The 27,797-nt window shown below is 31.5% G+C and overlaps 2 protein-coding genes and 1 long non-coding RNA gene across 10 annotated transcripts; 2 read left to right on the forward strand and 1 right to left on the reverse strand.

Moving 5' to 3' along the window:
* The first annotated feature begins 1,165 nt into the window (after window positions 1-1,165).
* Window positions 1,166-5,151, forward strand: LOC103849645. Its single transcript, XR_629519.3, has 2 exons — window positions 1,166-1,343; window positions 1,435-5,151. It is a non-coding gene; the product is annotated as an uncharacterized LOC103849645 (long non-coding RNA).
* LOC103849644 (probable transcription factor At1g11510) lies at window positions 4,479-12,431 on the reverse strand. Of its 8 annotated transcripts, XM_033286668.1 has the most exons (5): window positions 6,088-12,431; window positions 5,615-5,748; window positions 5,378-5,486; window positions 4,901-4,986; window positions 4,545-4,808 (listed from the first exon to the last, which is right to left on the reverse strand). In XM_033286668.1, exon 1 carries the CDS (start codon window positions 10,974-10,976, stop codon window positions 9,717-9,719), a length of 1,260 nt encoding a protein of 419 aa, XP_033142559.1. In that variant the 5' UTR covers window positions 10,977-12,431; the 3' UTR covers window positions 4,545-4,808; window positions 4,901-4,986; window positions 5,378-5,486; window positions 5,615-5,748; window positions 6,088-9,716. The 8 variants fall into 8 exon arrangements, 7 of the variants coding, with proteins under 7 accessions (XP_033142559.1, XP_033142560.1, XP_033142558.1 ...); XM_033286669.1 differs by lacking the exon at window positions 4,901-4,986; XM_033286667.1 differs by having other exon boundaries at window positions 4,545-4,986.
* A 1,886-nt stretch (window positions 12,432-14,317) lies between these two features.
* LOC103849671 lies at window positions 14,318-15,497 on the forward strand. Its single transcript, XM_033287540.1, has 3 exons — window positions 14,318-15,106; window positions 15,191-15,285; window positions 15,383-15,497. The coding sequence occupies exons 1-3, from the start codon at window positions 14,318-14,320 to the stop codon at window positions 15,495-15,497; spliced, it is 999 nt and encodes a 332-aa protein (XP_033143431.1).
* The last annotated feature ends 12,300 nt before the right edge of the window (window positions 15,498-27,797 follow it).

A 27,797-nucleotide genomic window follows, 5' to 3' on the forward strand; every position in this document is an offset into this window, starting at 1 on the left:
AAAATGCATTTTACGGTTTTAGCTAAAAATTGTGTTTTACGTTTTTTTACGAAAAATGTGTTTTTGCGGCTTTGGTGGGAAAATGGAGTTTTTGCATTTTTGGCGGAAAAATGTATTTTTGGGATTTTGACGGGAAAATGCATTTTTGTTGGAAAATGTGTTTTTATGGTCTTCGCGAAAAATGCATTGTTACAGTTTTCCGGAAAAGTGCCTTTTCGGTTTTGACGAAAAATATATTTTCATAAAATAGGATTTTGGTTTGAAAAAAAAATATTTTGGTTTTAAAAAATCATTTTTGTCAATTATGATTTTGGACTGAACTAGATGCATCCATATGCACCATGAAAACCCACCTTCTGTTGGGTAAAAATTTGAAGTGAGTTTTCACAAATACAGTTGGGTGATCCATCTAGATGTTGCATTATAATGCACTAAACGAACATTGATTTGCATCTTCACCCATGATCACCTGGATGAGCAAACAAATAACACCTAACATGTATGATGTGGTCTGAGTACGGAAAATAAGTATCAAATTTCTTTAAATCTAATGAGGAATCATGTTTTGTATGTTATGCTTGGTTGCTTTGTGTACGATAATACAAAAAGATCTTTTTTGTTATTGTTTCTAAGATCTAAATTGTTGATAATATAGGGTAAACATGTTATTTCTCCACAAGAACTATTATATAACATAAGATGTGAATCAAACTATGATCTCATGCTATATGTCCATAAAAAAAATATTGTAAACGTATTTTTCCCCAAATTAAAAGTTACGATGTTATTTCACCTCCAACCGATGATTCAAAACTTAATTATTCATAAACCATTATTTTAATCGGTTAACTCGGTTAACTATTTAGCAACCAAAACTCAATTTCAATTAAACCAAACCATCTGACTCAAAAAAAATAAGAAAATAAAACAGACCCGTCAACCCGACCCATTCTCTTCTTTCTCTTCACCCGAACCCAATCCTTACCTCTCTCCAATCAAACTTCTGATCCTTAGACACAATGTTCACATGTCCGAACCCTTCGAACCCACCACTTCTCTGCCACAGATTCGTATTCTCTTCCACAGGAAGGTTGAAGAAATCTTGAACCTCTATCTCTAATTTTTCCAGGAAAGATGAATCTATTCCATGGTTGACTAGATGTAGACAGATTGGTACAAAGATAGCTTTTAATATAAATACAAAGCTTCAACATCTAAAAAAGTATTTTATTTGAAAAAATCCCTAATCTTGCAAGCTAGATTGAGGTTTTCGAGCTTAGTATCCATGGCAGAAACAGAACACAAGCGTTTCATCTGATGACTGGAATCTTGAACTCAGACAAGTATCATCTAAAGTCTCTATTTTGTTTTGATCAGACCGGTTATACCTAGGATGAACAGTTGTATAAAGTCCTTCTCTTTCATGATCTCTAGGACAGAAGGTACAAGGAGAGACCTCCACTGTGTTTCTCCTCCATCGGGTTATACCACAAAAGAACAATCCTTGGAAAATTGGATCCACAACAACAAACAAATTTGGTTGGAGAGAGGTAAGGATTGGGTTCGAGTAAAGAAGAAGAAGAGAACAATGGGTTGGGTTGCTTTTTTTTTTTTTTTTTGAGTCAAATAGTTTGGTTTAATTAAAATTTTAATTTAAAACTGAGTTTTGGTTTGCTTTAAATGGTTAATATTATTGGTAAGTAGTAAACCGATTAAAATTATGGTTTATGTATAATTAAATTTTAAACTATCAGTTCGGGGTGAAATAAGATTATAACTTTTAATTCAGAGAGAAATACATTTACAATATTCATTTCATGGACATAGAGCATGATGTCATGGTTTGGTGGACATCTAATGCTATATGATAGTTCTCGTGGGAAAATAACACGTTTACCCGATAATATATAATGTTAATTGACTATTGTTATTTTGTTGATGTTTCAAGAGCAGTAATTGTTTCTTATAACTTCAATCTCACTGAAATTCTTTTTGATCCAAAACTATAAGAAGTGTTTGATTTCAAATTAAAGTTACCTAATGATGATTTCATTATTTCTAGAGAAGACTTTGATCTATACCTTTTAAAATAGATTTACATTTTTTTCCGTTATTACTCCAATAAAAATTTTAAGCAGAAAGAATGTATCGAATGAGGCATGTTGTGCTTATTAAATATTTTGGTTATAACCCTCGATTCTTATTTTTTTTTTTAATTTAACATCTGCTCTTATTCAAAACATTATATAAAAAAGCAACTCTAAAACTACCGAACTTGAGGCAAGAAAAAAAATTAAAAAAATATCACCACTCTTCGATTCAACTTTCAAATAATTCAACTTTCAAATAGAAGAATTGTGTTTAAACCTACAAGCCATTAGAATTGACTTAAATCGAATAAAACACACAAAAATGAATTTATTATGTATATATAATTAAATAAAATAGTTTGAATACAAAAACTAATATTACTTTTTTTATTGAGAATACTAGGGTAGGCCCGTCCTACGGGCGGGATTTAATGGATCAGCTTTTTATAAAAGATGTAATTTTATGTAGATTTCCTTTTATGTTAAGATGATTGTGAATATGCTTATGTTGGCTACAATAAATTATAATTATATAACTAAAAATTATCGCATTCTTATTATTTTTGCTGTTTTAATTATAAATTATAAGATTTTTATAGTGTTTCAGTTTTATAACACTATAAAATACATAAATCAATCATCAAAAGAAAATAAGATTCATATTTCTAAAACCATTGTATTTATTTTATCTTGTGAGGGTATATGAAATAGTGGAGAATGTTATTTTTATTTAGAGGAATTTTTTGTCATGATTATTGTAGTTGTTTTTTATAATGTTAGTAATATATAGTGGAGAATGATATTTTCAATGGTATTTGAAAACTCGATTTCATTCTCTTCTGAATGATTTCGATTGATTTATATATTTTATGGTGTTATAATACTTAAAACACTATAAAATCTTACAACTCTAAATTATTAATAGCAATAAATTAAGAATTCAGTCATTTTTAGTTTTATAATTAGAATTTAGTGTAGACAACATATCTTTAAATCATTCTCCTCTTGTTAAATAAATTTCTATATAAATAATTATGGTTGTTTGAAAACAGCAATGTAAATCTTTGTTTATATAAGATATTAGGACATTAGGTGTTACAGACAATAATTATAATTATTTGAATGAAGCAATGTTAGATCTTATTTTTCCAAACTAATTTTCGAAAATTATATGTATTGTATATGTAATAATTATTACTTATACTTTTCCTTTTCCAAAACAATCTGTGATACACTCTTTTTCTCAGCATAAGTTTAACAAAATGTGGATATGGTAACCGGTTTTTTAAATTAAATTTTGTATTTTGAAACTTATATATTTTCATTGAATTATTATTTTTGAATAAATTTCCACCATTCTTAAGATATATTATGTATTCTAACTAAAAATGTATTGTTTATTATATTTTTTTATTTTTTCAAACTGATTGTTTGATTTTTAATTATTAATAAATTTTTGGATATGATTTTTCATTATAATTTTTGGTTCTTTTTTTTTGTTGGCGTAGGTTTGATAAAATGTTAACAATAACTTCAGTTGATTTTTTTTGTTCTTATTAACTTGCTCTATTTATTTCCACATTTTATGTATTTTGGATTATTTTATGCATTTTCATTAAATGCCTTATCTATATCAGATAGAAAACTTGGTGGGCTATTCGGTTTGATACAATATCCTTTAAATTTTTCATTTGGTTGTAACAGTAGCGTAGACACATCTTTGTTATTTAATTTTATTTTAAACACAAAATTCTATGTTTTTTTTTATTTGGTCTAAATAAGTAGTAAAATTACAAACACATGGAAACAAATTTCTGGGAATAAAATTGTGTGTAAGCATTAACTGTATATATCCTAAGTCTACGAAGATTTAAACATAGAAAAAGGAGAATTCAAAATCAAATCTGCTTCCTCACTATATTCCAGTTCGTCGTCGTGTTCAGCTAATCAACCAAAGTCAATTGAAACAAAATTCATGGAAAATAAATCAACATGATTTCCTTGTATTTAGTTAAAAAAAATAGAGCTCACATAGCAATCCACTGAAAACATATCCTAACATTTTAGACGTCGCTAAATTTACTAATATTTTTTAGAAGTCTCAAAATGGTAATTTCCTACCACAACAGTAAAAAGCTTATTGTCGTCATCAACCACTTTCTCTAAAGTAGTCATGACATCAAATTAATCAGCTTCGGTGTACTAATGCATGTCTTAAACCTCTTTATTAGTGAACATTTATTTGTTATTTAATAGTCTTTCTTTCGTATACATAAACCATATCTTTGGTTGCCATAAGAATAATTTAGCTTTAAATAGATAATCTTTTAAAAACACTATGTAGTTTACCTAAGCTTTTAAGTTTAGTAAACCATGCTATTGACCAAATAAAATTCTAACGTTTCTATGTTTTCAGTTTTTATAACTTATTTTGGCTTGTGAACAATAATACGATGGCTTTGGCATCTGAGATTCCTGCTCACAACTAAAATTTGAGTTTCCAAGTAGAAAAATAAACACACATACAGTACTTTTGCGCTTCTCTCTCTCTTCACCTGCGACACATTTAGCTTATCCATCTCCTTCTCTAAATCTTAGATTTCACCCCGTTCGAGTTGTAACCCAAGTTGTTCTTTCCGTCTCTGGCAACTCAATCGCATGTTTTGCTGATACATCTTTTACATTATGTGCCTTCTCCTCAAGCTGTGCTTTTTGTCCCTGTAGCTCAAACACCGGTGGGAGGAGTGGGGCTTTCAAGTTAATATACAAATTTACAAAAACTATGATCAGGTCTATAAATATTGAACTACCTTGCGAATATGGTTTGCAATCTCGAGGATTTTGAAATACCTTGCGAATATGGTTTGCAATTCGAGGATTGAGGGTAGCTTTTGCTCTGATAGTAATGGGGTGGTAGCAATCTCAAGGGATGTTTTTTTTATTGATAGTTAGTTCAGATATAGCAATTGAAACAAAATCGATGAAAATTTCCTGTTGTTTTAGTTTAAACAACGATTAAGCACTTTGAGATTTGGCTGTAAGGAAATGATAAAGAACCTAATCATGTTTATGTGGTCATTGTACAATAGAGATCACGTGAACACAAAGCAAAATACTCAAGATTTGAGCTCTACATTCAAACACTTAATTCCAACTTAATACCAAATCTTTTAAACTACTCAAGCTCAGAATCATAAGGAGGACAATGACATTTCAGTTGCTTGACCAGTAAAGCCAAGCATCAACTTCAACTGCTATTATAAGGAAAATTAAAAAAGGACTATTACCAGATTTGGGAGTGATCCAAGCGCATCTTTTACGAACGCCAGAGAAGCAATCACTGGCCTTTTCATCTCTCTCCTCCATCACATTCGTTATCATCTCTCAGTCAAAAATCTATAACAGAAACTTAAAAACACACAGAAAAATTGTAATCTGGATTCAATATATGGCGGAGATGTGTAAAACATTTAAACGGTGAGATTGCTTTGACTATGAACAAAAGGTGGAGCTAAATAAGAGACCTGACAATCAAGTGAGAGCATATCCACTCCCATGAGATCTCCACCACGGCGTACCTTCCTGGCCTCTCAGAAACGAAGCAAGCGGACTTGAACGGTGGAGGAGGAGCGGCCAGTCTGTAAATCGGAGAAAAAGACTGAAACGTTAGCCATATCTCACAATTTTAGTTTACTGGTTAGTTTAGAACGAATGAGAGGATGATTCTGAAAGTAGGAAATCATATACTCCCTCTGTTTCAAAATACATGATGTTTTGATCCATTGCACAAAGATTAAGAAATCTAGTTTTCTTCAAAAAGTAACTTTACAAATATAATTTAAAAATCATTCAACCAATTAACAAAATAACTGCAAAATCTTATTGGTTACACAGTTTTCAATAAAGTTAAAAATAAAATAAATATATCAAAACTTCATCTATTTTGAAACAACAAACATCTTCTAAAACATCAACTATTGTGAAACGGAGGGAGTACCTTTTTATAGTTGAATATAGATTGTGACTGATAGGTTAATGGATGGCTTTATGAGGATAATTCGGTTACATGTATCGTTTCGTAGTGTAAGGAAGAAGATGGAAGATCGTTCGCGCAACCCTAATCGGCATGGTCTCTCGAGATGGGAAGATGAACACCGCCTACTCTAATACAAAACGCGATGTTTCATCTAGGCGAAGTGATATATTATGTTATGGGCTCGACGAAATTAAGACACAGCCCAACAAATTAAAGCCCGAATAAATCGAAATCAGACTAAATGAAACGAAGCGTTTTAATTTAAAGGATACGTGTCAAGCTCACGTTGCACTATTTAGTGACGTGTCCTCACCGGGAAAGAGACAATCTTTACTTTATATAATAAGATATATTAATACGCACAAAGTACGGATCCACACTAGTATCCTCTTAAGCCAGCCTAAGCCCCTGCCTATATGGTTACTATATCCTCTAACAAGCGGTTAGAAATATCCCTTTCTTATTAACGGAGAAGCAATTTGAAAAAATAACCTTTGAAATGTAAATTGTTTACAAGGATGCCATGTTGAGGTGGCACTCTCACAATAAATTTCAGCCTAAATAATTATATCCCCTTTTTTTACTAGACTATTTACAAGATATGTCACTGTCATTCAACCCACATCCCCTTAAAAATAATTTCAGTCGTATATAAAAACTGCAAGTAATAAATAGATTAACAATCAAAAAGATTTTATGGTAAGAAACACTTAAAACATCGTTAAAAATAGAACAGCTATAGATACCATAGAAGAACATAAAAACATTTCTTAATCCCACATACGAAAAAGCGTAATCTTGGCGTACGAGTTATAACAGAGCTTCACTGACTTCACCTTTTTTCCTGCAAATATAATGAAAACGTACATAAGAGTTTTGAAACAAGCACCAATTGTAAATAGAGAAGAACATTGAACCATTACATTTGGACATCTCAACAGTTTAGAATACAGTATATGAAGAACATTAAACTCTTTCTCAGAGCTCCTAAATTGTTTAGTTCTACCATAGTGAATACCATTTCATGTGTCTGCATGTTCCAATATTTTTAGTTTTTTTTGTGTACCATATGTTTTTAGTTGTTTTATATACTATGTTCATGTGTGTCCATACGGCATGTTCCAATGTTTTTTTTATGTTTTCCGGTTGTAATATAACCGAAGAACCCAATTGAATTAAAATTATAATGTAATTGGCTGCCCTTCGGTTTTAACATAACCGACTGTTATTGTGATGAAATAGTATGTACGACAGTCAAGATGTTCATGTCTTCAATTTGGCAAATTACACAGTTACGTGATTACGATAAGTTTTTCCATTTCAAGATTTTAGGAAATCAAATACTATGCATTAACTATATATATCTATATATATATACACTTTGTGTACACTGCAATCAATTATATTTGACAATAACATTTTTTGTTTCCTAAATTTAGCCGAAACGCCTAAGTTACTATAATATGATGGACTAATATACGGCTCAAATTAATGTCCTATGCCTTTATGACGAGATTAATACAAAGAGTGATTGTCAAGGTAAATCCCATGATTAATGGGCGTAAATATTCACAATTCTCTGTAGTGGTTTCTACAACCTATATAAACGAAGCACATATGTATGTGTAGTCATTCCCTATGCCAGACTCAAAGTATTTTGTGCTTCTTAAAAGTCCTATACTAAAATGGCTGGGATTAACCTCATCTCTGATTTGAAGCCTTTTATGTTTATGTAAACAATATTCTTCTGCGGATGGTGAAAGTATTAGAGATGTTTTTGGTCGATTCTAGAGTAGGTTATAAAGTATATAGGATGATGTTTATGTATACGTTTTCTATATTATACTGCTTCCCATTAAGGTGCTTAGATAGGTTTTTGTTTTTGTTCTACCTATTTGTAAGGTGATTTGATAAGTCCTTGTTTTTATTTAACAAGGAGACAAGATTCATGGAACCATGAAAACAGTTTTACTTTCGGTTGCTTTTAAGATACTAAAGTGTTTACTTTTACCATCAGGAGTAATTCATTCGTTGTTGATCCCCTTTTCTCAATCGTATGTGAGAGATGACCAATTTTTTTGTTTCTAGATTTATTTCCATACAGATTTTGGAAATAATTTGTTTTTCGTTTTCAATATTATAGGGCCACTAAAATGACCAAAACCCATCAAATAATATCAAACCAACAAAGGTTTATCATCCCATTTAACTTTTGCAACATTTCTGATCAAAATTAAATAAATCAAGAAAATGTTATGTGCATGGAAATTAAAATGGCAATTCAAATATGTTTCTCATTATTACACACTACATTCGTATGATTGTATAATACGTATTACTACAATTTTCAATGTTACAATTAACATGTGCGTTCTCTTTATTTAGGGATAAACGAAAATTTAGTTGTATTTTTACCAACTAATGTATATCAAAATTAGTTGCAATATCCAAGAAATGTAAAAAAAAACTGTTTAAACCAAAAAATGTAAATTATAAGATATTATTATCATTATAACTTTATTCTGTACAAGGCGCATGTCTCTATCTAGTATCTGTATATCTTCTAACAAGCGATCATAGGGCCGACTTAACATTATTACAAATCTTAGGGTAAAATGTTTTTTTCTACCATTTAAGATTTATATTATTTGATGTATAAAATATTTTTAAAATTTAATCAGTAATTTTTTGTATATTTTGTGATGAAAATATATTATATATTTCATAGGGCCGATCATAGGACCGACTTAACATTATTACAAGTTTTAGGGTAAAATGTCTTTTTCAATTTTATTTATTATATTTTTTGTATAAAAATATAGATTTCTAAAAAAACTGGACTCCTTAACTACTAATATACGGAAAACATGGACTTGGATCCGGAGCGGTTGCACCGTTGGTCCATAGCCTGCCCTTGCCCTGAAAGCGCCTACCAAGTGGCTAGAACACTAGTGGTTGCATGGATAATTTCGGATTCTTCAAAACTGAAATTTGAAAGAATTTGTGTACTCTGAAACATCAATTACACCATCCAACTTCAGCATCAACTTGATTGCAAGCTTATTTTCGGATTCTTTAAGAATTAAATTTGATCCTTAAATAGTGCTCTCCCCTATCACAATTCATACACAAAGCAGCATCATTCGCCTCCTTGAAACCAAATGTGAGATTATTGTTCATTCATTTGTTTAATCAAGATATATTAAGAAACATAAGCATGTACACGTGCTTTATCTGAACTTGCTTTCAAAACAATGTTTGGCTCTAGGAGGAAGCTTATGAAAACAATCACGGATGACTTGATGAGATTGGGACTGAATCCTTTTATGTATTAGACATGACAGATTTGGTCCTTTATTTATTTAGCAAAGCAAATAAACCAACCAAATAAACGCTGTGTGATAGTTTGATAGAGATAGCAAGGAACCAAAATCAAACTTGAAAAAAATGTGATGATTCCAACATAATCAATCAAGAAGAACAAAACCTAGATAATAAAAAAGTCCTTTGGGTGCCTTTCAACACAGATGGAAGTCACGAGAGTAGAGTTTAGAAGAGATACTCAAATAACCAATCTTAGAATAATAAATCTAATGGTCTGGTTGGGAAGCTTCAGCCATCTTTGCAATCGCATCATGAATGATACGGCTCTTTCTAGAGTAGAACTTGAATTCTTCAAGCGCCAATGCTTCCCATTCCTCCTCAAGACTCTTCTTATCCTCTGATGAAAGCCTACTCCAACCTTTTTTAGCAACAAGATCATCCATACCGAAACGAGTTACTGACTCAACAAGTGAAACAGACCCTTGCTTTGGCTCATCAAGCTTCAACACAGCAGGCTCAACTCCAATGGCATTAGCCGTGATACCATCATGATCTCCCCAAACAAACTTTGACAAACGAAAAGCCTCAAGATCGTGAGATTTAGAAAACGCCAACTCTTCTCCTTTCTTCTTCTCTTTTCCAAGATTGCTGTCAAACTTCTTTTTTAAGCCCCTGATCTTCTCCAAGAACTGGATTTTTGTAGGATTAAAACTGACAGATTCCTTCAGGAGCTCATATAAAGCGTTCTTGTCATCAAAAGGGTTTGACCCAGTTTCGAATCGGTAGTCGATAATCCCTTGTAAAATAACAATCTCGTCTTCCTCGGTCCAAACTCTTTGGAAATAGTTTTTCTTAGTGTCCCTCTTTGCTTCTCCTTCATCTGTCTCAATAGATGGCTGCTTCTTCGAGGAAGCTTCAACCACCTTTCTGCTGGACTCTGCTGGAGGTTCCACAACTGGATTCGGGACAGGGGGATCAGTTTCTTCATCTCCCGACGAGGAGGAGGAATCTTCGTAGCTGGAAGACACAGTTGCTACTTCCGACAAAGAGTTTGCCGTGGTCTTGGGCTTAGAGGAAGTCTCAACAATTTTGGAATCTGCGACCGACTCGGTTTCGGATTCAGAATCGGTTTCTCCTTCCGAGGAAGATGTACTCTTTTTGTTGTCGCCGTCTCCTGAAAGTGAAACCCTCTTAACCCTCTTCGCTTCTTCTCCTTCACCTGTCTCACTAGAGCGCTTCTTGGAAGTTTCAACCTTGTTCGAATCTGCGGGAGGTGGCTTGGTGACTGGAGACGAAGAGTTTGCCCTTGTCTTGGAAGTTTCACCCTTTTTGGAATCTACGACCGGCTCAGTTTCGGAATCGGTTTCTTCTTCTTCAGCCGACAAAGAGTTGTCAACGGAATCTTCGTCGCTTGAAGACGCATTCTGCTGATCTTGGAGATGTTCGACAGTCATCACTTTTTCTTTTGTTTTCTTCTTCCGATTTTTGAGAGGTGTCACTTGTGAGTGAGTTTTGTTTGGCTTCATCGTTTCCTCTCTTTTTTATAGAAAGAAAACACAACAAATTTAAAACGTCTCCTGGTTTTCCATTGTATTTTAATTTTACTCTTTTTATTTTCTGAATTATGTCTCTTGGATTTCCATTATCGTTTAGCCTTCCTTCATTTTATATGAAAAATTCTTACCCCAAGAAGAAAAATAGAAAGAAAAATACTATAATAAATATAAAAAAGTTTGAACTAATTAGAATATTAATATAAAGAATTTCTGTAAACAAAAGTTTATAAATACATGATGCATCGTTATTATACATACTTAAGTTATTTCGTAAACAACAACAACAAAATCTATTAATAAATAACTAAATAATGGAATTTTTCAGTTTACGAAGTTTTGGGTTAATGATTTTATTCTCTGAAAATTATGCTTTCCCAAAAACTTAAATGAGAATGATGTAGAAGAAACCGAGTAAGGGCATCTCCAACCCCACTCTATTTTTCACTCTAAAATAGAGTTTAGAGTAAAAATGCTCCAATGGTACTCTATTTTCCACTCTATAATAGAGTAAAAAATGGGTTTACTCTATATATAGAGTAAGTTATTTTTTCTTTGTTCATCACTCTATTTTTCACTCTAAAATAGAGTACCATTGGAGTATATCACAACTCTATTATAGAGTTACTCTATTTTAGAATAAAAAATAGAGTGAACCATTGGAGATGGTCTAAGAAAACCCTAACGTTTCGTCTTTTTTTCCTGGAAACAAATCCTTTTGAATTATCATCTTTGATTTAATTTAATTTTCATTTAATTTTCTTTATAAAACTTTCCAAATAACATATATAATATAAACAAAATATATATAAAGTTTAAAAAGCAAATTTAAAAACGAAAATATATGTATATATAATACGATTTCATTAAAAAGGAAAGTTCGGAAAATAGTAAGAAAAAATTTATAAATAACATAAAATATACTTTTGAAGTAATAAAATAGTTTTTTATATCTATATTTTCTTATACGAAAATAGATATTTGTATATAATGTGAATAACAAAGCAAATCTAATAATTACATAGTATTTTAAAATAGCATAACACAATATACTTAAACAAGGGAGATATATTATATTTTATCATCATTAAAATCATATATGTTCTCTTAATTTATAATTTGCTTCTAAATTTTAAACCCGACCCGGACACTGAAATCACACATGTCCAATGTTTTTAAACCCGACCCGGACACTGAACCGGACGACTAACCGGATCGCTGGGTCACTGGGTCGACCGCGGATGAACCGCGGGTTAATAAATGAATTAATTTTATTATATAATAATATATTAGCTATGAAAATAAATATATAAAAACTAAAGTTTAATATTTTCCAAATGTTTTTTAAAACATAAAATAATAGTTTGGATATGTATATACTTTATGTTTAAAAAGTATTTAACAAATACTTAACTTTAGTTTTTATATTTTTATTTTCATTTGACATGCAAAATAACAAAAAAATAGTTTAGACTATTTAAAATTGTCTGTAACAAAGTAAGAGTTATGACATCTAAAAAAATCAAGATATAAAACTCACAAATATATAAATATCTAATGTGAATAATAAATTAACTTCAAATTCAAAATAAACTAAAATTAAAAGATCATTATAATAAATTGTCAATAACAGAAATAAACTAACAACAAATCACATCAACTAATTTTGGTTTTCTCTATCATCGTTCACTTCATTTTTGTTTAGGTGGCATAGTGAAAAATCTTCATCAAAATCTAAAAATTACAAATATAAAACTGAAAAGGGAAAACTTAACTTTTTTTTGCCAGCACCTAACTTTTTAATTGAAAACTTAGAATATAAAACATAATCTAAAAGCTAAAAAAGGAGTAAAAGTTATTTATTGGTTCAACCGGTATCGGGTTCCAGGGTTTAGTGGATTTTTGCGGGTTCTTACAGGTTTTTGCGGGGTTTCTAAATATTGGGTTTTTCATAAAATCCAAACCGGATTTTTTCTGGATCACCGGGTTTACCGGTTCAATCGCGGTTCCGGGTCGGGTTTCAAAACACTGCCTCACGGTGTTGTAGATACATCAATATGATTTATCTGGTTTAAAAAACTAAGGTATGCAATTTTAAAAAAAAAGGAGTGAATGTGCGAGATATATGATGTGAATGCATCTCCAGATCAGAACTGCTCAATATTGAAATATGAGCTAACCTTTCCTTCTAAGATTGTGCATATCGGTTTTGGTTCTCGGTTCAGTTTTTTTTTCGGTTTTAGAGATCTGAAATCCGTGCAGATATTTATGATATTCGGTTTACTTTTAATTTGTTTTTGGTTTTCAGTTCAGTCTGGATAACAATGTTGAAAAAACGCTAATAGCCGAGAAAATTTTGGGTTTAATTATGTTCCAATTTGTTTAGGTAAAGTTTTCAAATAATTAGGGGTTTTAGAAGAAATTTTTTTGGTAATTCAAATTTTTAGAATAAAATATCGGATAGTCAGAAATACTTCGGATATAAAAACCATTTTGATAATTCATTTTTATGGTAATTCAGTTGCAAATAGTATCTCAGGGGAATCAAATCAAATGGCATTCCAAGAAGAATAAATGCATCTGCTAGACCTTGTACACCAATACCGATAGGCCTGCCTATGACGCATGTTTGAAGTTTTGGCGGTTGGCATTTCCAAGAAGAATAAATGCATCTGCATCCACAGGATACTGATTCACATCAATTATCTTATTGAGATTAACAGTAACGGTTGCAGTAACCTGAAGAAATAGAATATATATATTTTTCTAAATCAACATCAAATTACAGCAACTGTTGCAGCAAACTTATCAAAATAAACTTAAGTAATTAAGCGCTGACCTCTGCTAGTTTGTCGAAATCAAAGTAACGATTCTTTGTAAGACATGTCCAGAGTTATGCACAAGGTGACAAAGTAAAATCAATCAGCGCTGAAACACCTTTTTCAACTCACCTTCTCCCTAACGAATCGGAAAAAAAATAATAAAGATGACAGACGCGCAGTTGTATATACGAAGAGGCAAAAGGGAAAGCAGTTGTATAATAATATAGGAAGGCAAAAATAATAAAGATGACAGACGACCAGTGAATTTGGGGAAAGTAAACTACACTAATTAGTCTTTGATTACTGTAAATGAAACTATTGAAAAGCAGTTGTATATAGGAAGAGGCAAAAGGAACATAATCGCTACTATATATAAAGAAACAAAGCTAAGTGACAAGATTATTCAAACACAAAATAAGAAGAAAATACTTGAAAAGCAACAAAGAGATGAATTTGAGACTATATCTAAAAGAGTTTGAAAGAAAATTCGATATGGAGAAAGCGGTATGTAACCATGGCTTCTTCATGATGGCTCCAAACGTGTGGGACCCCAAATCTAAGTCACTAACTCGACCTTTGACCCTTTCAAATTCCTCTTCTGTCAGTGTGACCATCTCTCACCCTCGCACTCTCTCTTTTCTTGTGATCCAAGTTCACGGCATCAACAATGTCTCAAGGGTCGACGAAGAACTCATCTTGCAACAAGTGGGAAGGATGCTGAGAATATCAGCTGAGGACGATCGTGATGTGACCGAGTTCCAACAACTTCATGAGGATGCAAAGAAGTATGGTTTCGGTCGAATTTTCCGCTCGCCCTTTCTCTTTGAAGATATGGTGAAATCCATCTTGTTGTCTAACATGACTTGGGAGAGGACACTAGGTATGGCTTCTAGCCTCTGCTTATTGCAATCTAAGCTAGCTGACGGAACCGTTAGTAGTCAAACTAATAAAAAAAGGAAACGAGTAGTCAAAGCAAGGAAAGAAACAAGTGGAAATTTCCCTAGTGCCAAGGAAATAGCTAGCCTTGACAAAGATTTGATAAACGAGCACTGTAAACTTGGGTATAGAGCAAAGTGGATCGTTAAATTAGCAAAGATGGTCGAAAGCGGGAAACTGAATCTTGAAGAGATGGAAAGGAGATATATGACAGCAGAAGAAGTGTCTGAGAAACTGAACAAATTGAAAGGCTTTGGTCCTTTTTCAACTGCAACAGTGCTTATGTGTATTGGTTATTACCACCTTGTTCCATCTGATACCGAGACCCTAAGACTCTTCCGAGAGGTATATATTTATATATATATATTTCTTAGTTCTGTTTATAAGTTATATTTCATTGATTAATCTAATCTAATGTTGTGTTTGGAGGTGCATGTAAATGTGGAATGTTCGAAAGAGACGCTAGAGACAGCAGCACAATCCTTTTACGACAGATTCTCTCCATTCCAGTCTTTAGCCTACTGGTTTGCTTCTAGTATTTTGAATTTTTAAATCATATTCAGTTTCTTTTATATTTATATATATGCTTCTTCTTACACTTTCATATATATATATATATAGGTTTGATCTAATCCAAAACTATGAAACAAAACTTGGCAAGCTTAGCGAGTTGAGTCAGCTTGACTACAAGAGTGTTAGCGGATGCTCTCACATGAAGCAACTCAAGGCAGACTAGATGAATATCTCTCTCTAAAAAAACTCGGTTTTTCTTATTATTTAAGTAGCTTGGGTTCAATTTATTTTATGTTTTATTTTTTTTCTTTTGGATTTTTGGCTTTTTGTGTTTTACATTACAGCTTTGTAACATTTTATTTTCATGACCTGAGAATTAAATGTTGGAGAAAGGCTCTGTGAAATAAATAAGGGAGAAAAGCTCTCTTATGTGGTGTGTTGTCTCTATAACGAAACTATCTGTTACTGAAGATCATATGTTTGTCCCTATTTATGTGTTGTTTTTACGCTTTAGCTGTCCATCGCTTTTAAAGCTAAGCAATCCAAAATACGGTAACTTGACAACCAATCCTTGGAATTGTTTTTTCAATTTTCACATTTCCAAACTAATGCTCAAAGGTTTCTTATGTTCCTACGACGTTCTTTGACATCTTCAGGTGCAATGCAACATATGCGGTTCCAAATCTTCCAAGTGTGTGTGAAAATAATTTCGTGATTTTCTTTAACTCTGCATAAGTGTACTGTTTTAGCAATACAATAAATACAACGACATTATTATTGTCCTTTTTATTCTTCCTCTTAGTTTGACGCATGAAGACAATGATGGTAGTCGCCAGCCCAGCTGCGGAACCAATGGCTATGAGGATGATCGCCAGAACATGTAAAGCTATTTGACATTTATTAGATCCGGAGAGATTTCCCTTGGAATCATTAAGCTTGAGAATCTCTATACCACTCTCAGAACAACCTCGAAATACTGTAGATTTTCCTTGTTTTGAGGATGCAAGTCAAGTCGTAGATTAGGTCTCTTTCCACTTTTGCGGGGTAAAAATGTTTTGAAGTCTAGATACATCGGAAGCATCGGGCCACCGCTCAGGTTTCTAACGTCGGTTTCAGCCTTGGCAGTCTTGTTACCGATGTAGATTGAGAACCTCGGCAAGGCTGCTGCCTTCGCTGTACTGTCACAGAAATGAAGCCTAACAAGGTAGTTGAATCCAGCGTCCACTGCGAAGAGCCATGTCAAACCAAAATCTGGGTTTTAATTTGGTTAGGGTACTTCTCGTTATAAATTACGCGATAGGCCTTAGAGCAAGTCCATTGGTAAGAGACCCTAGTGGACTCTCATGAATAAATTAGTAGTTTTTTTGGTGATTTGTAAAGTTAAGAACCTTTGTTAGACTAATTAATTTTCTTATCCTCCAATGGGAGAACCTCATTGAGGTTCTTAAATTTTTTTTTTTAAGTTGCACAAAACATTTTCTAAGAAAGATGAAAGATATGTTAAAGATATGAACTCTATGGTGACTCACCACTCGATACATTATGAAAGATATGAAACATGAGCAGACAGTGAGAAAGATCACAATGTTATTACATAGAAGACAAAACAATTTCATATAAAACTTAATGAGAAAGATCACAATGTTACAGACTCGACAAAGCAGAATGTGTGTGTGGAAAATTACCTTGCATCCTACAAATTTGATCAATCAGAACCGATCCACCACGAAAGTAAAAAAATAAAAATGGAATTAAAGAACTGACTTGTTGTTACAGAAGAATGTGTGTGGAAAACTCCGTTTATAACCCCATTACCAAAAGACACATTGCAACATTAAAAATGTGACCACAAGTATAATCTCACCATACAAAGAAGTCTAAAAAAATCAAATCTGAGACAAATCATATACATATAAAGTCCTCGTCAGAGAAGAAGACGAGGAAGCCAAAGATGAAAAAAAAACTGAACCTTTGAGTGATTCCTACCAATGCTAAGATCCAGAGCTAAGTCGAGCTCTGCTACTCTCACTGACTTGTTGGGAGAATAAGAATCCTCCGACGATAGAGCGGCGGCGGCGGCGTTGTCGTCTCCTTCTTCAGCTGGTGATGATACTCCGATCATCATAATCACAGACCCACTCGAAGAATAACATCTCGGAAACCACTCGTCGTTTCCAAAATCAATCAACAGAGAATGGAGGAGGAAGAAGCCGACTGATTTCGTGAGGCCAAGGAGAGAGAGACATTAAGGGGTGGGCGAATAGGAGACTGCCACGTTAGGGTTCCTTACCAATCCTAGAAAGCCCATTTAAAGACCCGGTTCTCTCCTTTTTCCCCTTTTTTCATTTATTTTCTTTTTCCTTTTGCTTGAAACTCTCCTTAAGAGACCCCCGATGGAGGTGGTCTTAGGCGCTACGTAGTATAATTGATATTTTCCTGTACAAAAGAATCTACCCTACCAATCATTCCGTTACCAACAAATTCTATTTTTTTGTATGGCTTCAGAATCGGAAGGCCATTCCAAGGTCGGTTATCTCAGGTACCCCATCTCCAGCGACCTTGACGCCGTAAACGGTCTCTAGTGCCGTGGTATCGTCTATCTCGAGTCACTGTTGCTACCAACATCTGTTATGTGGTCATCAAATCCTCCGTTTGTGTAAAGCCGGTTAGGCATAGAAACAATCTCCAAGCCGTTAATGAAGGCGAGAGTGTGTGGAGACTGAACTCAACACATGATCCTTCTGCTAGTCCCGTGTCCAGGCTTGGCCAGTGGTGTTGGAGGTAGCGCAGCAATTGATGAGGAAGACATCGGTGGGCTTGCGTGCAGCCGTTTCTCCTTCCCCTCCGTTGGTGGAGGCGGAAATAAGAATAGAGATAACAAACAAAATAAAACAGATCATTGGAACTGAAAAAGAACAAAACAAAAAAACAATGGAACTCTTGTTTTGGAGAAGATGAGAGATGAGTTTATAGTTGAAGTCTTGTGTGGTGAGTGAGTATGTGGGTTCCATCGTTGAGTGAGATGTATACCAATCATATTGAATGATGCTTTACAAGCAAGCGACTCGTTTAATCAATGCGTAAACTGTAGCAACCTTTCATCCTACAATGACCATAGACATCAGTGATCATAGTTACTCTAAAGTAAAACGAAGCAGGACATCATATACATTAACTACGGTAGATCATTGGGACCATTATTCACTTACCACGATGACTCACAGAATCGTGACTCTTGGATAAAGAAATTTAATCTATGTAAAAATAAATAAACGCTGTATACTAAACTGTTTATCACGTTACAATGATTTTCCTCACTAATTTGACCATAATTAAATTTTTTTTTTTTGAATTGAACGTTAAATTTAATTCAAAGAAAAATGATCTTTTTACAACATGTGCATCATATTTTTTGAGTTTGCATATTTAAAAGTCCAAAATTTCCTAACAAAGTCTCATCTCCTTAAGACATTTGGCTATCTCGTATCAACCAATCTGCCATTCCACTTGCATACTCCTTATCTCCTTTTCGCTGAATCACAGTGATACATTTCACGCATTTTAGAGTTTGTCACACAAAAGCTAATCGAAGAAAATAGTAGTATTATTTTATAGAAGAAAATAGAAATGACGTGAAGAAAACTCCAAGATCTATAGACAATATTCAAACTATGTAAGCCGATCAACAATATTAGTAGGACTGCACATTTTTATCTATTAACTTTGATTCGATTAAAAATTAATATTCATTTTAAACAAAGCAAATCATAAATACTATAAAAATTAGAGTCGGATATCCGCTGCGATTCGAGTTTTATACAAATATAGAATTTTAAATGTATAATTTTGTATAACTATTATTTTAAGATACGATTTATAAATTTCATATAAAAGTATTAAGTTAAGACAGGAATATAAATCTTTATAAATTATAATTTTCTAAATTTCAGATTGACCGAAACATTTTAACTAATTTTAAAAATTTATAGAACACATAATTTCACTAATATTTTTTTTTACTTTATATTATGTAAAATATATTTTGTAAACAAAATTTTATAGTTTTTCTAGATTACTTGTATTGAACAAATGGATAACATATCTATAAATATACGTCGCAAATATCTGGAAAATTTATGGATATCCAGTTTTTGAATATCCGTATTTTGAATTAAAAAACAAAATTAGATATCCGTAAAATGTGAAGTAAGTCATATAAATACTGAAAATTCCTTATATATTATTAATTGAAAATCATTTAAAAAGTTGTAACATATATTTTGTACTAATTACAAAATAGACTTGATGATATGTCATGTAACTAAAATTTCCATTTGGCTTACGTGGCAGCATAAAAATCATTTGAATAATTTGTATGTCCAAAATCCAATTGCTAAAGCACATTATTTTAACAATTTTTGTATCCTTCCTTATTTTTGTTTATTTTTATATTATTAAAAGAAATTAAAAAAAATCACATTAAACATATAATTTGGATTTTTTATATGTTATATTTTGAATTTTTGAAAACAACTTTAAATTACAAAAAAATGTTAAAACTTCCTTAGAAATTTTTTTGTGATTAATGGCTCAATTGTTTGGGAAATTGCCACAAATACCACATTCATAGTACCACTTTTCATGTTTACACTAATCACTTTTACCCTCACTTTTAATGAAAGGTAAAATACAATTATACCCTTAGGGTTAAATAATCTAGACTTAGGGTTTAGAGTTGAGGGGTGGGGTAGGGTTTTTGGAAAGTGAAATTTATAATTCTAATAAATATATAAATACTAAAAAAATATATACAAAATAGTTTCAAACATAATTTTCGTTTTTCAAAAAGAAATTTGAAAAAAAATAAAAAAAAAATTCAAAAAAAAATTTCGTTCGAATTTGAAAAAGTATAATTAGAAAACATAAAAAAAATTTTTTTATTTTTTTTATATTTTTTTTTTATTTTTATTTAAATAATAATTTATTATATATATAAATAGCAAGGGCATAAGAGTGTTTTGCCACTTAATGAAGAATGTATTTTTGAAAATATCTCATTAGTGGCATTAAGGATGAGGAGGAATACTGGCATCAGAAGAGTAGGAATATGTGGCATTCATCTGGGGATCTTAATACTAAGTTTTATCATGCTTTGACAAAGCAACGTCGGATCCGAAATAAAATAGTGGGTCTCTATGATGAGGCGGGTAATTGGGTTACAGAAGAAAATGGTGTGGAAAAGGTGGTGGTAGATTATTTTGATGGTTTGTTTAGTTCAACTAACCCGGGGGAGTTTGATAGTTTTTTGGAGGAGATAGGACCATCAATTTCCCCACAGATGAATCTTATGCTACTGCGAGTAGCAACGGAGGAAGAAGTCCGTCAAGCTTTATTCATGATGCATCCAGAGAAGGCGCCAGGCCCAGATGGAATGACGGCTCTCTTCTTTCAGCACTCCTGGAATGTCATTAAAAAGGATGTGGTTGAGTTGGTAAATAATTTCTTGGTTACAGGAAATATGGATTCACGGTTGAACATAACTAATATCTGCATGATACCAAAAATAGAAAGACCTACAAGGATGACGGAATTGAGACCGATAAGTCTATGTAACGTTGGTTATAAGATTATCTCGAAAGTGTTGTGCCAAAGGTTGAAGAATTGTCTTCCCCATCTAATTTCAGAAACACAATCGGCTTTTGTGGCAGGAAGGTTAATATCGGATAATATTCTTATTGCACAGGAAATGTTCCATGGTTTACGAACCAACAAATCCTGTCAAAATAAGTTTATGGCAATTAAAACGGATATGAGTAAGGCATATGATCGGGTAGAGTGGGATTTTATCGAGGCTCTTCTTCAAAAAATGGGATTTGATTCTCATTGGGTTAAATTAATGCGAGGGTGTATATCTTCAGTTCAATATAGAGTTCTTCTTAATGGGCAACCGAGAGGCCTTATAATACCTCAGCGGGGATTACGTCAAGGAGATCCATTATCTCCTTATTTATTTATTATGTGTACTGAGGCTTTAATCACGAATATAAAAAAAGCGGAGCGGGAGAAACATTTAACTGGTATGAAGGTAGCAAGAGCGTGTCCACCAGTTTCTCATTTGCTATTTGCAGATGATAGTTTGTTCTTCTGTAAGGCAAACAAAGAAGAGTGTCAGACTATTCTTAGGATACTAAAGGAGTATGAGACTGTATCAGGACAACAAATCAACTTTCAGAAATCCTCAATTCAATTTGGACATAAAATTGAGGAATCCAATAGGCAAGAGTTGAGAGATATTTTGGGGATTCAGAACCTAGGAGGTATGGGTTCTTATTTAGGTTTGCCAGAAAGTTTAGGGGGATCTAAGGTTCAAGTGTTTGGTTTTGTACAAGATCGTCTGAATAATAGGGTGAATGGCTGGACTCTTCGATTTTTTACAAAAGGGGGAAAAGAGGTGATTATTAAGTCGGTTATCACGGCTCTGCCAAATCATGTGATGTCGGTGTATCGACTACCGAAAGCTATAGTGAAGAAGTTAACGAGTGCAGTAGCTCAGTTTTGGTGGAGCCCAGGAGGAAGTACAAGGGGTATGCATTGGAAATCATGGGATAAATTATGTGCCCATAAGGATCATGGTGGGCTAGGTTTCAAGGATTTGACGGATTTTAATACAGCAATGTTGGGAAAGCAGCTGTGGAGGCTGATTGAGAAGCCAAATTCTCTTTTCTCGCGAATCTTCAAAGGACGGTACTACAGGAATGCTTCACCCCTGGAACCGATTCGCTCATATTCCCCGTCGTATGGCTGGAGGAGTATTATCTCTGCTAGATCTCTGGTTTGTAAAGGACTAATTAAAAGGGTTGGAACAGGGTCATCTATCTCAGTATGGAATGATCCCTGGCTCCCATCCACTCGCCCGAGACCAGCAAACAAAAATTTTCACGATAGCTACCCGGACCTCACAGTGGATTCCCTCATTCATCAGGAATCCCGAACATGGAATTTACAGGCAATTAGGACTTTGGTGGAACCCAATGATGCAAAAATGATTGAAAGTCTTCCTCTGAGTAGAAATCTGTTGGATGATAGAAATGGATGGCATTTCACTGAAAATGGAAGATACACGGTACAATCAGGGTATCAAATTGAAAGGATATATCCTGATAAGGAGAAACAACCAGAATTTTATGGACCCAACGTGGATATTCTTAAGGCATTCTGCTGGAAAGTGAAGTGTCCTCCAAAGTTAAGGCATTTTCTATGGCAGTTGTTGACAGGTTGTATAGCAGTGACCAAAAATTTAAAATCACGTGGAATACAAGGAGATACAAGATGTGCAAGGTGTGGTGATCCGGAAGAATCAATAAATCATGTGTTTTTTGAATGTCCTCCGGCACGACAAGTGTGGGCACTATCTAAGATTCCATCGAACCCAAATATTTTCCCTTTGGGCTCGATATTTGCTAATATGGATCATCTGTTTTGGAGAGTTAATCCAAAAATGGAGGATCATCAGTTTGCATGGATTCTATGGTACATTTGGAAGGGTCGGAATAATAAAGTTTTTAGTAATATTGATGTTGACCCGAGAGAAACGCTAAACTTAGCTGAATTGGAATCAACACTTTGGGCGGAGGCACAAATTGTTAATGATTCCAGGATGGCCCCTGAAGCGCAGTTCAGAGTTAACTCACAGACTACAGGAAGATGGTGTTTCATTGACGGTTCTTGGAAAGACAAGGATTATTTCTCAGGACAAGGCTGGTTCAGCACGCTTCCGGAGTTTGAGGGTTTGTTAGGGGCAAGAAATGTAAGGGCAAGTCTTTCACCTCTTCATGCGGAGTTGGAGGCTCTAATTTGGGCAATGGAGTGTATGAAGAACTTACGACAGTACCGGGTCACGTTTGCAACGGATTGTTCTCAATTGGTGAAGATGGTTTCTGAACCAGAAGAATGGCCGGCATTTGAAAGCTACCTGGATGACATTAAGTTTTTGAGAAGAAGCTTTACCAACTCAGAGATTGTTCATGTTCCAAGGACGGAAAACATAAAGGCGGATCGCTTGGCACGTAGTGCTCGGACACAACCGTCTTTCGTCGTACACATGGATGCGGAGTTACCACATTGGTTTACAGAGTCTATATGAGTCTGTAAATTTTCTTGCTGTCAAAAAAAAAAAAAAAGAAAATATCTCATTAGTGGTGGTAAAAATAAAAAGTGGTACCAAGAAAGTGGTAAACATGTAATTTCCCCCAGTTGTTTTTGTTATAGTAAGATACAATGATCATAAAGTCGTATTAATATGAATTTTTATTTAATAGATATTCATATTAAATAATATATATATATATATATATATATATATAATATTGGTTAAATTAAACTAAGTACCATTTTAAATACATAAATATATTTATTTTAAAATTTGAATTGAAAAAGTATTGAGACCTTAATATTTGAATTTTGAAATTTGCATCGAAAAAATATCACATCAAAAATTTTGGGATTAATGGTTTAAATTTTTTGTTACATCAAATATACAAATGTTAATAAAACCATATGAGTATTAAGTCTCAATTAAATATTTATATTAAAATATACTATATATTTATGTCAGTATCATTAAAATATAATTATATACCTTACAAAATAAATAAAATAATTATTTTTATTTATTTACCATAAATATATGGTAAATAAAAGAGAGGTATTATGTTGATTTATGTGATTAATCTAATCTCATATATATATTAATTGAGAAACAATTCAGCATGTGTAAGGTTTCATTAATTGATATTGTTCGAAAATCTTATAAGAAATCGATACAAAATTTATTTAGAAGCTACTGAAATCACCTAGCAAGAACATGGAGTGCACAAAAAATTTTTTTCCTAACCCTAACATCCTTTCTATTCATCACAAGTTCACAACACCAACAGAGAATATTTAAAAGTGTCTATTGACAAACGAAAACAATTTTTAATGATTAACTAAATGGGCCACATACATAATAAAATGTGTTTTGGTTTAAAATTATTGCATACCCAAAATCAATATAAACCATCAACACTTTCATTTAAATTTTGTCATAATAAAAATATAGGTCTTGGAAAAAAAAATCAGAATACAAAAAAACTGAACCAAAACCGAACCAAAAAATAGTACAGAACTTTAACCAAAATTGGTTAGATATCCGAATGGGTTCAAAATTTTGGTATATAGAGAACCAGAACCAAACCAGATCCGAACCAAAATATTTCGGGTATCCAAACCAGCTTTATTTACTTAAATATATATATTTTTTAAAATTTAATATCTAAAAGAATATATAAGTATATGTTTAAAATAGCTAGATGATACTTAGAGGTTGGTTGTTTTCAGTTTTTGAATTATTTTTTTGTTTTTGATTTTCCAAAATCTAGTTTTGATCCAATCATGATTTTAGCAAAGTAGATTCTCTAATTTTTAGGGAAACTAGTTTTTACATTGTTTTATGGAAAATTGCCACAAATACCACATTCATAGTACCACTTTTCATGTTTACACTAACAACTTTTACTGAAGGATAAAAAACACTTATACCCCTAGGGTTAACTAATCAAAACTTAGGATGTAGAGTTGAGGGGGGGAGGGGGGGGGTAGAGTTTTTGGAATGTGAAATTTAGGATTATAATAAATATATATATAAATAAATACTTAAATATAAAAATTTTAAGAAATAGTTTCAAACATAAAATTCGATTTTTAAAAAGAAATTTTGAAAAAATAAAATTTTTTTATAAAAACTTTGAATTTGAAAATAGATAATTCGAAAACATTAAAAAATATTTTTATTTAAATAATGATTTATTATATATATATGTATATATATATATATATATAACAAGGATTTATATATATATATATATATATATATATATATATATATAACAAAGATATAGAAGTCTTTTACCACTTAATGAAGAATGTATTTTTGAAAATGTTTCTTTAATGGTGGTAAAGATGAAAAGTAGTACCATGAAAGTGGTAAACATAAAATTTTCCTTTGTTTTACTGTGTTAAGTATAAAAGCTATAATTTTTATTATATTTTTATTTGTTTTTTTTTTGAATTTTTTTTAACTTTAGGAAAAACATCTACTATCTATATTTATTATAAAAAGCACATGAATAAAAATAAAAAAATAATAATATTGTTCTTTAAAATTAAGTTATTGGATTTTTGTTTAGTTAAATTATTTATTTAATATTTTTATTATAAAATTATATATAATTAATTGAATTGTTTAGTAATAATTATTTTACACTTATTACATTGTAACTTTATTTTTTATATAATATATGGCATTTAGGTTTAGGATTTTTAACGTTAAAACCCCTCAACTGAGTTTGTTTTGGGTAAAAACCCCAAACTAAGTATTTAATGAAAACTCCATAAACTAACTTTATTTAATGAATTAAACCCTAGCATATCATAATTACCACTACTACCGGTAAATATTTAGTTAAGGGGTTTCTATATTAAGTAAACATAGTTGAGGGGTTTTACCGTTAAAAATAAAAAACATAAAAAAAATCAAAAATTTATAATATTATCTAAAAAATAGTAACTTAAAATTTCAAAATTAGCATTTTAAAAAAGATTTGAAAATATATGAGTTTGATGTGTTTTTAACATCAACATTATATATGCATAAATTAAAAATGTAAAACCCAATAAAATATAATAAAAATTATCTAAAGATTTATTATTATATTTTTATTAGATAAGATATGAGTTTTATTATATTTTCTTGTTTTTTACTTTTTTAATATTTTAGTAATTTTAGTACATGTAAATCTTTAGATAATTTTTTTGTTTTTTACATTCTTAAAAATTATCTAAAGATTTATTATTACGTTTTTATTAGATAAGATATAATTTTATTACATTTGCTAGATTTTTAAATTTTTAATTTATACATATATAATGTTGATATTAAAAACACATTAAACTCGTATATTTACAAAAAGAAATTAAAAAAGCAAATTTTAAAAATTTAAGCTACTAATTTTTAGATAATATTATAAAAATTTTGATTTTTTTTATTTATAATGGTAAAAACTCTCAACTATGTGTACTTAATGGAGAAACCCCTAACCTAAGATTTACCGGTAGTAATAGTTATTATAACCTGTTAGGGTTTAATCCATTAAATAAAGTTAGTTTAGGGGTTTTTTCGATAAATACTTAGTTTGGGGGGTTTTTACACAAAACAAACTTAGTTGAGGGGTTTTAACGTTAAAAATCCTCAGTTTTATGTTAAATGTTTGAATTACATAAATTTTATGTATGACTACCATTTTTAAAATATAATTATTTTAATTTTGTTGCTATAAATATAGTTATTAATTATCTAGAACTAAATGTGCTTTAAATTAATTTATTGATAAATATTTTATAATATTTTAATTTCATAATTTTATTAAAATTTCTCATATTAAAAAAATATAATTAAATTTTATTTAATTTGTTTAAAAGCTTAACAATTAATTTTGTATTTTCGTGGAGATTAAATTAATTGTGTATTTAATATGTAACTATTAGTTTTTATTTAATGATATATTTTAAATAAAATTTAAAATGTTTTTATTTTCATAATAATACTATTTTGTATTTTTTACTGTTTTGAAAATAATATTTTATTATTAATAGTATTATAGTTGAAAAGAAAAAAACCAAAAACCACAATCTAAAATTACCATTCAAGTTTTTGAAAAACCAAAATCTACCGAAAAATAAAAAACCCAAAATTTAAAACCAAAATTTCAAATCTAAAAACTAAAATCTAAAAACCAAAACCTAATATACAAAAACCACTTAATCAATCATCACCTTAATATACCTAAAATACTTAAAATATCTATTGATTTTCAATCCAAATATTTTATCTAAACCAATTTTTAGGTTAAGTTTAAGTATTTTGGCATACATTATTCAAATTTATATGTTATAAATTATTTATATTTTTAGATTTTGAAATATTCAAAGTATATATGAACTTTAATTTTTGAAAAAATAAATAAATAAGTTATCCAAACCCAAACCCGAACCAGACCCGCAAAGAGCAGAACCGAACCAAACCCGCAAGGATCTGAATCGAACCTAATCAAATGGTACTCGAATGCCCACATCTAATCAAATGTAAAAAAAATTATCGATAATAAAATATATATTGTTTACAATATTTTAATACAATATATTTTAAAAAAATTCACTCCTTGCAGGGCACATATTATCATCTAGTTTTCGTAGTATTCAATTCGTACCCATCCTTAATTCCTTAATCATTAGTGGGAGCCGAAAATGCCAAAAAAGAAAAAAATCAATCATAGAAATACAGGCAAGATAATAGTAAATCAAAGACCATATCGTTTTTCTCATCTTGATCTGTAGATTTTTCTTTGTTTCCTTTTTACCATAAACGTGGTCAGAGAGTTACCAAATTTTCATCCAAGTCATGGTAGAGTATTCAATTCGTACACAT

Source organism: Brassica rapa, chromosome A03, assembly GCF_000309985.2.
Source record: "Brassica rapa cultivar Chiifu-401-42 chromosome A03, CAAS_Brap_v3.01, whole genome shotgun sequence".
NCBI classification, from domain to species: domain Eukaryota; kingdom Viridiplantae; phylum Streptophyta; class Magnoliopsida; order Brassicales; family Brassicaceae; genus Brassica; species Brassica rapa.